Source organism: Daucus carota, chromosome 3 (genome assembly GCF_001625215.2).
Source record: "Daucus carota subsp. sativus chromosome 3, DH1 v3.0, whole genome shotgun sequence".
Taxonomy (NCBI): Eukaryota; Viridiplantae; Streptophyta; class Magnoliopsida; order Apiales; family Apiaceae; genus Daucus; species Daucus carota.
The window spans coordinates 40,193,058-40,208,489 of NC_030383.2; the positions used below are offsets into that span (position 1 = coordinate 40,193,058).

At 33.7% G+C, this 15,432-nt stretch overlaps 1 protein-coding gene across 7 annotated transcripts; it reads right to left on the reverse strand.

Annotated features, from left to right (window-relative positions):
- Positions 1 to 318: 318 nt before the first annotated feature.
- On the reverse strand, positions 319 to 13,485 carry LOC108214566 (uncharacterized). Of its 7 annotated transcripts, none has more exons than XM_017386632.2 (22): positions 13,357 to 13,485; positions 11,900 to 12,429; positions 11,674 to 11,799; positions 10,536 to 10,703; positions 10,367 to 10,450; positions 10,018 to 10,068; positions 8,435 to 8,491; positions 8,284 to 8,366; positions 7,996 to 8,119; positions 7,866 to 7,925; positions 7,500 to 7,730; positions 7,058 to 7,138; positions 6,807 to 6,954; positions 6,303 to 6,430; positions 5,503 to 5,550; positions 5,213 to 5,343; positions 5,035 to 5,117; positions 4,471 to 4,574; positions 3,980 to 4,050; positions 2,175 to 2,476; positions 1,633 to 1,826; positions 319 to 815 (listed from the first exon to the last, which is right to left on the reverse strand). In XM_017386632.2, the coding sequence occupies exons 2-21, from the start codon at positions 12,212 to 12,214 to the stop codon at positions 1,669 to 1,671; spliced, it is 2,553 nt and encodes an 850-aa protein (XP_017242121.1). In that variant the 5' UTR covers positions 12,215 to 12,429; positions 13,357 to 13,485; the 3' UTR covers positions 319 to 815; positions 1,633 to 1,668. The 7 variants fall into 7 exon arrangements, with proteins under 7 accessions (XP_017242121.1, XP_063944885.1, XP_063944884.1 ...); XM_064088815.1 differs by having other exon boundaries at positions 319 to 730; positions 7,996 to 8,122; XM_064088814.1 differs by having other exon boundaries at positions 7,996 to 8,122.
- Positions 13,486 to 15,432: the final 1,947 nt, after the last annotated feature.

The window sequence follows — 15,432 nt, forward strand, 5'->3', positions numbered from 1 at the left end:
TAGTAATAAAAGTCAATGATGACATTCAAATATATAAATATTTGTATAATAAGTAAGAGGTAGATTCGTCATTTTGAATTAAATTACTCATGATTATTCTATTAAATATATAATAGATAATAGATAAATTGGGTATTATATAAAATAATTACCAGAACACTATTTTAAAATGAGTATCATATGCAAAATGTGATGCTCATTCCCAAAATGGTAAAAACAATCTAACATTCCCAAATAATGGTAATTTCTATTTATGTTTTTTTCCCAGATGGAAAATGTGGTATAATCGGCCTTCACGGCTTCACCCCTACACTGTACTAAAAAAAAGAACAAGCCAAAACATTTAAAATTAGGGTACAAACAAAGTGTACAAACAAGTGGAGCCCTGTGATTCCTAGAAGACATTACAAAGGCAAAAGGGCTATGGTAAAGTACTTGGGCAGATTCCTGTAATTTCGTAGATTTGTTAATATTCAACAGTTTATATCAGCAAATAGAACCAAGAAGCTACTAAAATAGAGGCTGAGCTTATGCGGCAACAGCAATCATTGAGAAAGATCTTCACACCTTCGTAGAATCACTAGGTAAGGTCCTTGGTCTGTCTGCATAGATGATGACTAACAGTACATACCATTAAGTAGTTCCAGCATCAGAAAGATGTCCGATGATGTAAAGTGGGTGAAGAACAGTTTCTGCCTCATGAGTAGTTGACTGTCTGGCTAGAGATAACCTGCGGAAAAGTCGGAAAAACCTTGCTTCAGTCCTTAGATATAATATTAATCTCCTTGAATTCCTAAGAAGCATATGCTCCAGCCCTGTCAAAAGCAAATAACATATCAATTTTAGGAGACATGAATCAGAGTGCCAGATTGAGGACAAGTAATATGATATGTTATTAACGAATATAGACTCGGAAATGAGCTGCTAAATCCTGTAAAATCATGACCCAATATAGATGAGCCTAAAACTATCAAGTTGCAATGCACCCTGCAATAAAAATAATTTAGATTCCAGAGTAGCTTCAAATGCAACCCAGCCTTCACAATAGAAGTTAACAAGAGTATAAAAATGTCAGACTCCTGTGCATAATTAGGTAAATTGAAGTTCTACAATACACTCATCATACATATATAAGATTTTCCCAAACGTTGGCAGGATGTTAGATAGGAGTTTGTCTATCATAATGTCTGACTCATGTCTATCAGTCTACTATGACATCTCCAATTCGACTTGAGATTGGACCAACAGCAGGAATAGGTTAAAAGTCATTCCATCCAACCAAATACAACATAAGAAATACAGTATGTTATACAGCGATACAGTGAGACTGAAATAAATTGTTGTCACAAGTTTGTCTGATTTCCCTAATCCGAGAACATATGACTGTCTGATTTTCTGTTGAGCAAGAGCTCACATGATATAATACTTGCACTCAAGCAATCTTCTGCTCAGCAAAAACTTTGAACCCCTTGTAATCCCAGACCTCAACTTCATTCATACAAATTCATATATAATTGATGTTCTCAATAGTGCTATAATCGACAATGTATGTAGAGGTATACCAGTGCTTACAGAAATTAGCGAAAACATTGTATAGATATTTTCATATTATGCTTGAGAATAAAAACTTACAATATTACTTCATCTCTATGCAGAAAACTTTATTCACTAGTTAACAATATTGTCCAGTTTCAATTTCAGCTTCATAATACCAGATTGAACTAAAAGTTCTCCTTTAGATGGATCTACTTTTAAAACTCTTGCTTTCTTTTTAAGAGAATAAACATGCACCATGTCACCAATCTTCGGTAGCTCTTGAATCTTTCCTGAAAATTCGCAGACAAGGGTGTGATGAATATCCAAGACAAAAAATCACAAGCATAAGAGTTTCAAGGGTGGAAGAAAAAATAGATAAGAAACATGGAAGGTTGTTACTATAATGAAATATGTCTAAAACATGGATCATGATAAATTATAAATATATAAGTTAAGCTACATGAAATAGAAGGAATATTATAGTAAGAATAGAACAAGTGTAGACATGAATAACACAAAAAAATTTTGAGCGCAGAGGCCTTAAAACTCAGTCTACTTTCCCTGTTGGTTTTTCTCCAACCAACACACCATAAAGGTAGGAAAATATAACGATGCCACAAGCATTATAACAGTGATACCTGATGGCGCTTCCTTGCTGTTATCATATGAAACAGCATTAGTTGTAATAGAAGTTCCGATCTCTGCTTTTACACCTTGACCATTAGATGATGAAGATGTCTTCTGGTTGATATCTGTGTTGCTAATTCTGGGCGATTGGGACAGAGTCGCCCGATATTGTCTCAGCTTCTTGTGAAGAGTAGAACGTGCTGCTGCTGCGGCCTGGGAAATTTCTTGCATTTGTCTATGTCTTTCGGTGATGCCATGTTCAACAACTTTCCTTCTTGTCACTAGAAGTTTTTCATGCAGATCCCTTGCAAGCCTAAAACAGATTTTGTAGTTATATTCTGGGAAGTACATCAATGTGCTAAAGTTATTTGGCTGATACTAAGAAAACATGATTTTAATTTTTAGAGCAATTACAAGGTCAAGCAGAGTCTAATACAGAGAAAATTATTAAATCTACCTATACTCATTTCTTCGTATCAACACCAAGGTTATCATGGCGCCAAGTCGAGCCTCGGCGCCCGTATACCTAGGAATCGCCAAGGTGACAAGTCGCCCCACTAGACGACTGGTCGTAAAAAGTTGACAAGTCATTCATATACATATTTTTACTAGATTTGATAAATAAAATATAGTTGAACACACATCAGTTTATAGTTTGAATCAAAGTAAAAGAAAATAAGCAACAGTGAGATGTACAGGACGTAGCAGATTGTTAGTTCACATGTTAAGTGAAGCCAGAAAGTGGCGATAGGAAGGAAATAATAATGTGAAGTTGAAATGATACAAAGATTAGGGATATACTATTATGTTGAAAATGATACAAAGATTACTTAGCCTGAAGCCGAAAGTAGTGGCAAGAAGGAAATAATAATGTGAAGTTGAAATAATACAAAGATTAGGGATATACTGATTTGTTGAAAATGATACAAAGATTGCGTAGACGGAGCAGGTAATCAGGGCCTACACACCAATGACAAGTCTATTAGTCGCACTTGATGTAGCCGCCCAAAGCCTTATCTTTCTTCAGAACAAAATCACAAAAGATTTTGCTTGAAAACCCCTACTTCTGAAGTTTCTGGCCAGACTAGGTACTGGATCGGGTAAAACTCATAAGTCGCTAGATTAAATAAGTCGTTGCTTGACTTTTTCTATAAAAAGATTTGTCGACTAGTCGTCGACTTGATAACAATGATCAACACAATGGTATTACATCGAGATTAGACTTATACTTATGTCTTCTTATCAAGATGACCAACATCAATTGCACTTGTAGCTTACACATCAGCCTAAAGAATCAAAAGTAGGAAAGTTAATGGAGTCTTGTTTTGCTTTATTGTTAGAAATTCGGTTCAGCTTTTCATTACTAGCTTAAACTTTAAACAGGCTTGATGCAAGCTTCCAAATTGCTTGTATGAGACAACTTGAAACTCGACTTATACTCACAAGCAAAGTTTCCATGAGCTTACAACCACAAATTAAACTGCTTCAGAGCCCTAGGTAAATTGAGTTGTTTCGCTTTACAGTTGAATAATACCAAGTCCATAGTCCATGTAAACATGCTATATTCAAGCTTTATTTGTAACTGAGCTGAGCTCATATTATGTTGGCTTGTAAACGAGCTAAGCTTATACTTGTCTAATAACCATAGCTGGTTTCCAAGGCAACAGATATATCAATATATGCAGAAAAAAAGATAACAACGAAACAAGCAAGTATATCAGAAGTAACGAGTGCTGGGAAAGAAATCACTACTTGCCAATCAAAAGCCAAACATAATAAATTCATAAATGATAACTATTGAATAGAAGATACCCACATCAGGTAATGCCGGGCTTCCTGAACATGCTCATGATAATTCTGCTTAAATTTTTCCATATCAATTATAGCCTGCATATGATGAGACATAACATGAATTACCAGTTTCGTGATCCAGAAAAAGTTCAAGACAACAGTCAAAGCAAACAATAATCTATGCTTTTGTTTCAGGAGCATCATCATTTGCAAAGATTGTATAAGCTGCATAATGACAGAGAGTAAATTCAATGTTCAATTTGGACCCAACACTTGTATCATATAGTATTATCTGCCATTGTTTTATATCTTAACATGTACCATAAAAGTTTGACATCTTGGTCATTCGCAGTAGAGGAAGACATCTACTAAAGAATATAAAGTTATGTAACACTAACAGTTAATTCTGCAAATGAATCCTGAGAAATGTCTGGGTAAAACTTATAAAATTTGTTTCTATTTTATAAATATAATAATAAAAAAATATATGCATACGTGCATGCTTAAGCATGCTACCTCGTTGATCTCGACACTAGCAGGCCCATAGCGTCCTCGAGCATCATCCAAAATTTTGTCAGGGAGTCCTAGCCTTTCAGCTATATTTATTGCATTCGAACGACCTACATCAGAAGATACATTAATTTGGTCATGCATATTGGTATTGAGCAAACGACAACTCTAATAAAAGGTAATATAATGTGACCATAAATGAAAACGACAAAAGCTGTTCAATAGTGCAGGCAAAAATTGCTTTAAACTCTCTCCATGGAACCTGGTACAATCTCATACACATTTACATCTATGCATTTACTGGATGGTGAATAAATTTACTTTAGATTGTTCTGCCTTATATATACTAGTGGAACCCAGGCTTAGATTAAAGAATTTCCAGAGATAATGAAAGGTCAAGCAACATTACAGAAAAACATAGATAAAGTATTTAACAATGCTTGATCCATATATAATGAAATAAAAAATAATAATAGTATAAAAGTTCCAGAGTGCTCCAAACTATTAAAGTACAGAGTAGAATAAGGTGAAGATCACAGTAGAAGGTAGCAACACATGTGTGATAAAAACCTGGTACTCCCCAAAGAATCTTATAGGTTGGCTTCAGGTTCACGTCATCAAATTCCATGCATGCATTCTCAAAAGCATCATTGCTGTTTTATACATAATCTCGTAAGAAACTAACAGCACATGGCTTCAATGGAAAAAAAGCAGCTTTAAATAAAGCACTGCACAGTTGATTCTTTACCTGTATTTTAGGGTTTTTAGTTCCCCATGATGTGTTGTAGCTATGGTCAATAGAGAACCAGATGCAGCAAATGATTCAAGCAGTGACATTCCTAGAGCAGCTCCTTCCAAGGGGTTCGTTCCTGCACCAACCTAAAAGTTAAACACAAATACTCAGTAGTGCACATTTCACATAGAAAAATTTAGTTTTAACATCTAATTCATTTTTGTGTCCGAGTAAAAAAAATTGTGTCTTTTTTATAGAAATAGTATATCAGGAAGAAAATTGATCATCGAAGCCTGTATACATACTTCATCCAAAAGCACCAATGACCTGTTTGTTGAATGTGATAGAATCTCCTGTGAAATTTGATGAAGAAACAGAAATAATCATCAGTATATATTGTGGCATAATCCTTAAATTTTACTAAAACTTTGACATAGGAGATGACTTCTATATATTACCCTGCTCTATATAACAGTGTTTTATTGTAATTAGGACACAACAAAGCTCACCTAAATCCTTTCTATTCTGATAGAATGTACTTAGGAATACAAAAAATGTGCAGAATTTAACATCACTCGGATCATAATCACAACATTCACAAGTATAACTCCTTAATAGCAATAACTCATTATCATGTGCACAGGGAATCAAGAAAAATCAATATTCAAAAAGTTTTCTGTCACCTTGACGCTAATGCTAATATGTACCGCTGTTTTTATTACATGCAGTAAATACTTCACATCTAATACCAGCAAGTCATTCTGAACCTAATAAGAATATCTGGGGCAGATTTTTAGAAGTATATAGGAAAGAAATGACTGCTACATCTCACTACGAAGGAAGATTAGAGATTAGAATGTTTTCACGTAATCCCCACAATTGACAGTTTGGTAATAAGAATGATCTCAAAGTGAATATGTCTATATCCACTAGAGTATGGTAAATATTTTGTTGAAGCAAAGAGGGTCAGTGTCATGATTGTTGCGCAAGTCATATGCAATATACACGCACACACACACACACACACACACATATATATATATATATATATATATATATATATATCTTATATATATATATATATTAGAATATTTAACTGACATACACTAGTTTGCTTCAAATGTCCAGAAAAGGTAGACAAGGATTGGGACAAGGACTGCTCATCACCAATATCGGCAAATATAAAATCAAACCAAGGGATCTTTACTGGCTCAGATGATAATACATAAAGTCCTGCAATTAGAATACACTGGTATGAGTTTATGAAGAATAGAATAGTTCTCCCATGAGGAAACTTAGTAACAGTAAACATAGTTTTATAACAGGACTAGCCATATATGGTGTTAAAATTGTGTAATATGATACACTTTGTACGGGTAAAAAACTCAATGATGCCCAATCATTCTTGGCAATCAGAGAGTTGATTATCTTCCATTTAATAAATTAGTGGTGTTCTTCCATGCTTCTCACTCTTAGTTTATTTATTTATTTCCTGAGTAGCTAACACAACAAGAACTGATATTATTCCTACATACTTTTTCTACCACTGTACACAATTACAGTGAGCTTCTAATGACATGTGAGTAGAATAGATAGGACATTTACCAACCTGATTTTGCCATAATTGCAGCCAACCCAATTGTTTTTAAGCAAATGGTTTTGCCCCCAGTATTGGGGCCAGTAATTACCACGACTCTAGTTGTTCTGGAAACAAATATATCAACCGCAACAGGTCTACTTTGTTCCACCATTTCTCTCTAAGAAATTATTACAAAAGAAAACCGATTAGAGAACTTCTAACAAAGTCTTGTATGCTGAAAATTCTATAATTAGGTTAAACCTACTACTTCAAGTGGTTACATGTGATTGCAAGGATGAAAGACTTATATCTGCTTCTTTCTGGTAAAGATTCCCTGCTTGCTGTTTCCTTCTCCTAATTTCCTGAAAAAATATGCAGAATACAACATGGAACCTATAAACAGGCAAGGAATTGAGAACGAAGCAACACAGAATGGTTACTACAGAAAAAAGATTTTGTTTATATTACAATAGAGATACTAGTTGAGCATATGTTTTATGCATTTAGAATATTCGACAATGAACACCCATTCTATACAATATCTAGTCTATTTTTGCCTAGATGCCAATAGTTTTCCATAAAAAACAAATTTGAAACAATGAACAGTAGTACGCATCCTCAAATTCAAGATTAAGACACTTCAAGCTGAAACCTATGACTGATATAATTTTGACCACGTGACACTAAAAAGATCTAATGTGCCCATCCGGGTGTGCAACTTACAGCTTTAGCATCATTGACATCTTTTGTGGCTTTTTGCAGATTCTGCCGATGCTGTTGAAGAAGTAAAGGATGAAAAGCTTTTGGAAGATACAAATTCCATTTCATTTGAGTGGGGTGTGATGCTTTTGCAATTTCATCTCCCGATAACTCTTTCACACTCTTGTCATATGGATAAAATAAATCCGGACATGTACCTCCGAATGCAAGACTATAAGTTGCCCGAGCATTTATCTAATTTTTGAAGTGCACAGAAAAATAATTAAGGTGAAAAACAATGATAGTGACTTGTAAAGTTAAAATGCAATTTAAAACAACAAACTGGAGACATATCAATATATAAATCGTAGTCCCACTAGCGATACGTACCACATCTAGTTGAATAATATCCTTGAATAGATTTTCAATATCATCAAGATCCAGTTGAATCTAAGCAAGACAAAGGAGAATGTGATCCACAGCAATTAGGAATTAATATAACTCAAAAACAGAAAAAAACCTTTTCTTTTATCCTTAGCAGCACTTCTGCCTCAGCCTTTAATACAGACTCCTTTGCTTGTTGCAATTCATCATTTAATGGCACAGCAGAAAGAGGCTCCATGATGCTTTCGGCACCTGAACCACTACAACATAATATTAAACATTATAAAATGCTTCACTCAAAGTAAAGATTCAACAAATGATATTAATACGAAATGTACCTCCAATATGTGACCGGAAACTAATATATTTATCTACAAAATAAAAAACAAAACTATATATGCGAAATACGCGGACTTGAAATCACCTTGAAAGCAACAGACCCTCAATATTTCTTTGCAGATCGGTTTCTGATTTTATGCACCATCTTCCATCAATACTCCTTACTTCCTGAAGTCAGCAGAAAATGAGGGACACAGACATGTAAACCGAAAGAATATGGCGGATGGAAAATTTACCAGAGAGGATGTTTCAACCGTTTCAGTCCTAATCAAAGCTTCCATAAGCTGGTATAACTGAATGAAGAATACAATGGTGCTTACGAATTCAGATTAAATAATGAAATGATAAGTTACAATATGTGATACAGGCAATAGAGTTCTTGTCTTCTTGCATGTAGTGGAAGCATCACAGAATTCTGTTATAACAAATCACAAATCTAGTGGGTCAAACTTATCTTTAAGGAACAAAACAATCTTAATTTCATTTAGTATGCTTCAAGAACTCGCTACTCTTTCAGGATATGACAAACCTATTTGAAACATGTAATAATAACCAATTGGGATTAATGGATTACCAATGAAGAATCAAAATCAAATTCTGTTTGTAACTTCAAACTCTAAGAGGGAATAAGGAGATTGTGAGGCTCTGTCAAGTTCAAATGTAATCTCATATAAGCAGTAAAGAAATCCAGTGCTTGTCAGTTTTCAGGGTCAGCTTGGTTAGCTGTATATGTACTTAGTTTAACTAGTGATTTAAATAATAGCAATGTTCTGATACGACCAGTCAAATGTGTTTGACTGAGCCTTGTAAATACTTAAAGTTTCGTATCTATTTTTCAAGTTGAGTGATATACTTCATTTTCTCTCTTTTTTTATTTTCTTTCTGTGGATGCAGCTTGGATGTTGGACAAATGAGTTTTACCGGACTTCAGAACGACTCAGCATGTATTATCATTATTAAGTACTTGATAACATCAACAAATATAAAAATTTCCACCAGCTCCATCAAACGGACCCAAATTTAAAGTGCTAGATGCCTTATCTGATTTGAATAACAAATATAGGTTATTATGCTCAAAGTCTTAAACGTCACAATGATATATCTTTCCCTACAAATGTGCATTCAAAGTGCTATTGATTACTATGTGTAGTGTCTTAGAAATGCTTATCATGAATTTGAAGACTTCAATAAGTCATCGACTCATCATGTAATATAAAAAAGGGTTAATTATCAAATAGGTCACTTATTATACTGGAAAATATCAAGTGGATCACTCGGAAATTTTTGATCTCATTTGAATCACTATAGTCATAAAATATATCAAATAGATACCTCTAATATCTTTTCGAAAAGTAAATTTTATTTTTCATTGAGTTCTACACATTTTCGTTGGGTGTTAGTATAATCAAATGAAAGGTTATGAACTCCAGTATTTATGATAATATATTCAGATTTTAAGAAATTTATTTACTATTTATTTTTAATTTTACAATTATTTTGTTTAATTTATATCAAATAAATACTAAATAAAATTCTTAAAATCTGAATATATTATCATAAATACTAGAATTCATAACTTTTCATTTGATTATACTAACACCCAACAGAAATGTGTGGAACTCAATGAAAAATAAAGTTTACTTCTCGAAAAGATATTAGAGGTATCTATTTGATATATTTTATGACTATAGTGATTCAAATGAGACCAAAAATTTCCGAGTGATCCATTTGATATTTTCCGGTGTAATAAGTGACCTATTTGATAATTAACTGTCTTATTGGACTGTTACTTTGTTAATAAGGAAAAAAGTGCATTTACCTTTCTTTCAAGTGACCGCACTTGTTCACGAGAGCGCTTTAAGGTCGAACTCTGTGCAAAGACCTCAAGAGATTAAATAGTGTAGAAGCTTGCTATGTTATTGGCAGAAAAATGGATAAACTATCTTGCAGGAAATGTGGGCGTAAATACAAACAGCAATTACACATAAGAGAACACACACCTTCCGTTAGAAAAGGAAAAGCAATGTCATATCGAGGGAAATTTGTTTCACATAATATTAAAACAATGTAACTTGTGTATAGTACAAAAAACTTTTATCCACAGTACAGACATATAGATTGAACAGATACAAAGTTCGAATGCCTTCAAAATGCAGCAAATGTCTTACAGCAGAATCTTTTACTATGCCATCTTCATCTATAAGCTGCTGAATGAACTTTATTAAGGATCCACTTGTAAACATACCTAATATCTGCTAAAAAGAAAAAGCAAAAGAAGATGCATAAATATGATAATCTAGACACGCATTTTCGAATGAAAGATCTTCGAATACATACCATTTCTGCAAGAGGCATGAAACGTTTTAACCAATCTGCATCATCCTTAATAGCAGCTTTCACATTCAACTGCAAAGTTTCTGCAAATTCAAGGAGACCTACGATGGCTATTGCTTCATTTCCACCAACATGTAAACCCCTTCTTGCATGTTGCATAGCAGATTTAACCTTTAAAAGGGTCAAGCCAGAGAGCAATCTGCTTTACACATGCATAATTACATACTGCAGTATTTAACTATAATGGTTCGATAATGCCGTCAATGATGTCTTAAGGATTGAAGTTTGTGCAAATAAGTTTCATCTGGGCCTGTTTCTTCTAACATCTTAGGAGGGAGAAATGATGAGCCAAACTGCTTGATATCCTGCTAAAACCTTAGTAACACTTAAGTCTATCAAAATACAAGAATCATACATCTTAATCTTGGTGAGATGAGATTGCTGAGGAACTCAACGAAGCCTAAGTTCAGTAGATCATAAAGAATCCTTTTCCAAATGGATACCTACCCTGTACTAAATCATACAATAAATAAAGTTTATAATATTCATTTTCCTAGCAAGAATCGTGGGTTTGTATGTAACTTCAGCATACTGTCTCGGTAGTCCATAATATGCCTAATTGGTTTCCGGATGTATAACGAGAGAATCAATACATAAGTTGGTTGCACAAATTTTTTTGATGTTGTATAAGTCGCAGACAATATTAAAGTCCTCTGTAATATCAACCCAAAGCTACCAACATTTTCAGCATACAACAACAAAAAATAAAAATTATTTCTCTGGAGCTGCCCGACAACGTATACTTGCAACTATATATGCTTACAGTGACAATGATCTGAATCAATGTTTTACTGCTACCACTTTCAGCTACAAGTCTCAAAGCACTTATAAACACTGCGTGCTGTTGATGAAATGGAACCCTACTCATGAAACTGATATGATTGATGTATTATCATCTTGGTATTTAAAATTTTAGATTTTATCTCTCACCATTGTAATGATATACTGTAATATAATCAAACTTTAATCTTGCAAATTCAATGGACATCTTTGTGGAATGAAGAGTAAGATGATGCAAATTGAATTGACATCTTGCAAATTATGGATAGAAGACCAAGTAAATCAGGGACAGCAGACTAACCGATTGAACATGGATGGCAGTAAAATCCATGGAACAACCATAATTGTGCATCTCGACAGCTGCTTTAGTTTCTTCTAAGAGTCTCAAACTTTCCTCATATGTTTTATCTAACGACCATAACTGTGCCTGCACCACGAGAAACTACTATTTAACTCAACTCAAACTTGATAATTTTGTATTTGGTTTGAATACAAATTACTTATAGTAACAAAAAAAAAGGCGAGACCTCTGTAGCTTGTCGGCCTAATGAGGTACCGGCAAAGGATGCCACGGAGTGAGAGAGTTTGTCCCATTGCAGGAGCCGGAGACTGTTATGTACCACGGCCGGTTGATCAGAGTAACTGATGGAATTTTCAACTGGCACTGAGGAGGATGAAGCAGATTTATTCAGAAAAGCTGAAGGAGTGAAAAAATTCAACTGAACAACAAAATTCGATTTTCTTCTTAATCTTCCACCAAATGTAATACTACTCCAGAATGGTGAAGCTGAGGCGATTGAAGATGAAGAAGAATTGCAGAACACCGGATGAATCAAAAACATTGTTTTAATTCAGGATTTGTTGGCATATATATATAATATTATATATATACACTAATCAACTGACGAAAAAAAGAAATGGCAGGGAAACAATGAGCAAAGTTTTCTGCTGTTGGCAATGTAAGTCATGGAGTGATTCCAACACCATATACATATCTAGTGACATTAATAGGGCGGAGAATTCCTTATACGTCCCAAGTGCTCAGTCAGATTAGTTCCTACAAAAAAATGATAAGAGAAAAGAATTCAGGAATAATATCTCCTCGCAAGTCCCTATAATATGACATTAATCTCTATACAGTAACTTATGTGAGTCTTCTAAGAAGCATATGCTTCATCCTTGGCACTATAACCCATTTAGGCTACATGAACAAGAAAAGGCAGACTAAGAAGTAATATAAAAATTATTAATGAATACAGAAACTATAAGGATAGGGAAGGGTAACAAAGAGAGATGACTCATTTGCCTTTCTCCTTAAGAGGTAATACGCATCAATGAAATCAAAATCTTATGCACAGTTAGGTAATCGGAGTGCTACAAACAATCAGAATTCAATTAAAAAAATCTAATTGATGAAAAGAATAATCACATCTGCACATTTTAACTGCCCGATTTTGGTTTAAATAATCACTAATTCACTATTGCCGAAACCGAAACACAGAAAGCAAAACAGAACTTTGTCAGATATGATGTCTTGCTCCTGTCTCGCAGTCTAACCGAAGATTGCACAACCAAATGCTTTGCCACACACGTTACGCAGGCCAAACACAAACAATAAACTGTCCAATTAGAAGCCTCAAATAAGCATAAAATTCCGAAAGGTATTAATCGAATCGCTCTCCTGTCATACTGCTTAGACCAAGATTTCATAACCTCCCTCAGTTCACACTTGATAAATGTCTGCCATCTACCTTGGTTCAATCAATCTTAATACAATAAATAACACAGTTGAAATATTTTTATAGCTGCAGAGCAAGCTCAATTGCACGATATAACCAATACACAAGCACAGCAAAAATTGCGATATTAATTATTAAATTAAAGGGGAAAAAAAAAAGAAGATGCCAGATTTTGACAAGAGAAAATCAGAACTGAATTCGTAAAGAAAACTAATAAAAAATACAGAAAATGAAGAAAGTATTACCAGGTTAGAAGAAGAAGAAGATACGCTGTGTAGTTAGGAGGGAAAGATAAGCTCATCTGTACACTGGACTGGAACTTGACCATGTTTTAGTTATGTTAGAGAGCCCGCGTGTCTGCACCGTAATCATACCATTCATACAATTTACAAATGAGAAATGAGAATCAAATCCAAAATAAATAAATTAAACATAATTTATTTTTTCTATTTTATCATGATAATTTTTTATACTATTTTTTGGTTATAAAATATATATAATTTTTCTTCGAAAAATAATTTATATTAAAGCTATTATTACACTAGAAAATTCATCAATAGAACACCATAAATTCTGATTATATTTCGGAAAATATTGGCTCAAATATGTAGAGCTGCGATACTAATATTCTTGATCATGACGACTTTCTATTATAGAAAATTAACAAATAATCAAAATAAAAGGATCTTAAGTATATCTAAGTTAAGGGTCATGTTCAAAAGAGAACCATCAGAGAGAGAACACATCGAACTCTTACCTTATTTCTAGTATTGGTTAGGGTTCATTAACAAAATTTCACATGCAAAAAATGTCAATATCTATGAATTATATTTTAAAATTTATTTTTGAACACACACAATGATGAAAAAACGTGGAAAAAATATGTATTTAGATTTAGATCCTAAAAATCTAACTTAAATTTAGGGTTCTACGGCAGAACCTTAGTGGTTCTGTGGTTAAATGTTAAAGATGGTTCTCTTTTGAGCGCAACCCTCTAAGTTAATTAAGCATATGTAAATTAACTGTCATGAAATTTGTATTGATCATAATTAATTAACAGTAGTACCTTATAATCAATAATACGATCTGATAAGACTTTTAATATAAGACAATAATTTTCATATATTATCTTATATATTTATCTAAGATAAGTAAATAACTATTTTAACATATTTATGTATACATATACATATACATACATACATACATACATACATACATACATACATACATACATACATACATATATATATATATATATATTTTAATCTCACATTATCCTTCATTATTAAACAGTATCAACAATCTGCATGGATCGTCGTAGGGCGATGTATATTAGATTAGTTGTTGGGATAGTTGTTGGGATGGTGATTTGTGTATATGCGCCTCAGGTTAGGTTGGAGGATATTGAATCCATGACTTTTCAGGGTTGTTTGGATGATTTGGTTCAAAGTATTCCTCAAGATCAATTTCTATTTGTTGGTGGTGATTTTAATGGTCATATTGGTGCGAAAGTAGATGGGTATCAATGTATTAATGGCGGGTTTGGTTATGGTATTAGAAATGAAAATGGTTCGACAATTTTGGAATTTGTGAAAACACGTGATATGGTGATTGTTAACTCTTGTTTTCGCAAGCGTGATGACAATCTTATTACTTTTAGGAATGGGGGACATGCCACTCAAATTGATTATCTTCTTATTCGCAGAAGAGATTTCAGATTTTGTTCAAATTGTCAAGTTTTTTCAAAAGAAACTTGTGTTTCACACCACCATCTTTTAGTCATGGATTTGTCTTTGGATAGTCAGCTAGTGGAGGGGTTGAGAGTTGTTACACCAAGAATTTATTGGCGAAAGTTAAAAGGATCGAAAGTAGCGGAATTTAAAGACATGCTTGAGGGTTTTTTTATGTTGGTAGTTGATGTAGACCAAATGTGGACAAATATGGCCAACTCAATTAGGAGTGTAGTAAGGAGGACATTGGGAGTGTCATCAGGAGCTGTCAGTGATCAGAGAGAGTCTTGGTGGTGGAATAATGATGTACAAGCCAAAGTGCAATTTAAGAAGGGGTGTTTTTTTGGAACTAATGTCATGTCCTGAAGGGCCAGATCAGCATATAAAGAGCGAGTTATTTAAAGTTGCAGAAAGAGTGGCTAAACGGGAAGTCGCGGAAGCAAAAGCTAAGGCGTATCAAGACATGTATAGGCGTCTAAGTACTAAGGAGGGAGTGAATGAAAATTTTAAATTTGCAAAAGCACTTAACAAGAGACGTCAGAATATTTGTTCGGTTCAATATATTAAGGATGATGGTGATCGTGTTTT

What these genes read in the sequence shown, in the direction of transcription:
- LOC108214566 (XM_064088815.1), bottom strand. Translation starts at nt 12,214, where the DNA reads ATGTTTTTGATTCATCCGGTGTTCTGCAATTCTTCTTCATCTTCAATC. An exon ending in TGCTAAGGATAAAAGAAAAG is followed by an intron (nt 7,926 to 7,995) that starts GTTTTTTTCTGT and finishes TGTCTTGCTTAG; the next exon opens with ATTCAACTGGATCTTGATGA. An exon ending in TGCAATTATGGCAAAATCAG is followed by an intron (nt 6,431 to 6,806) that starts GTTGGTAAATGT and finishes TTCTAATTGCAG; the next exon opens with GACTTTATGTATTATCATCT.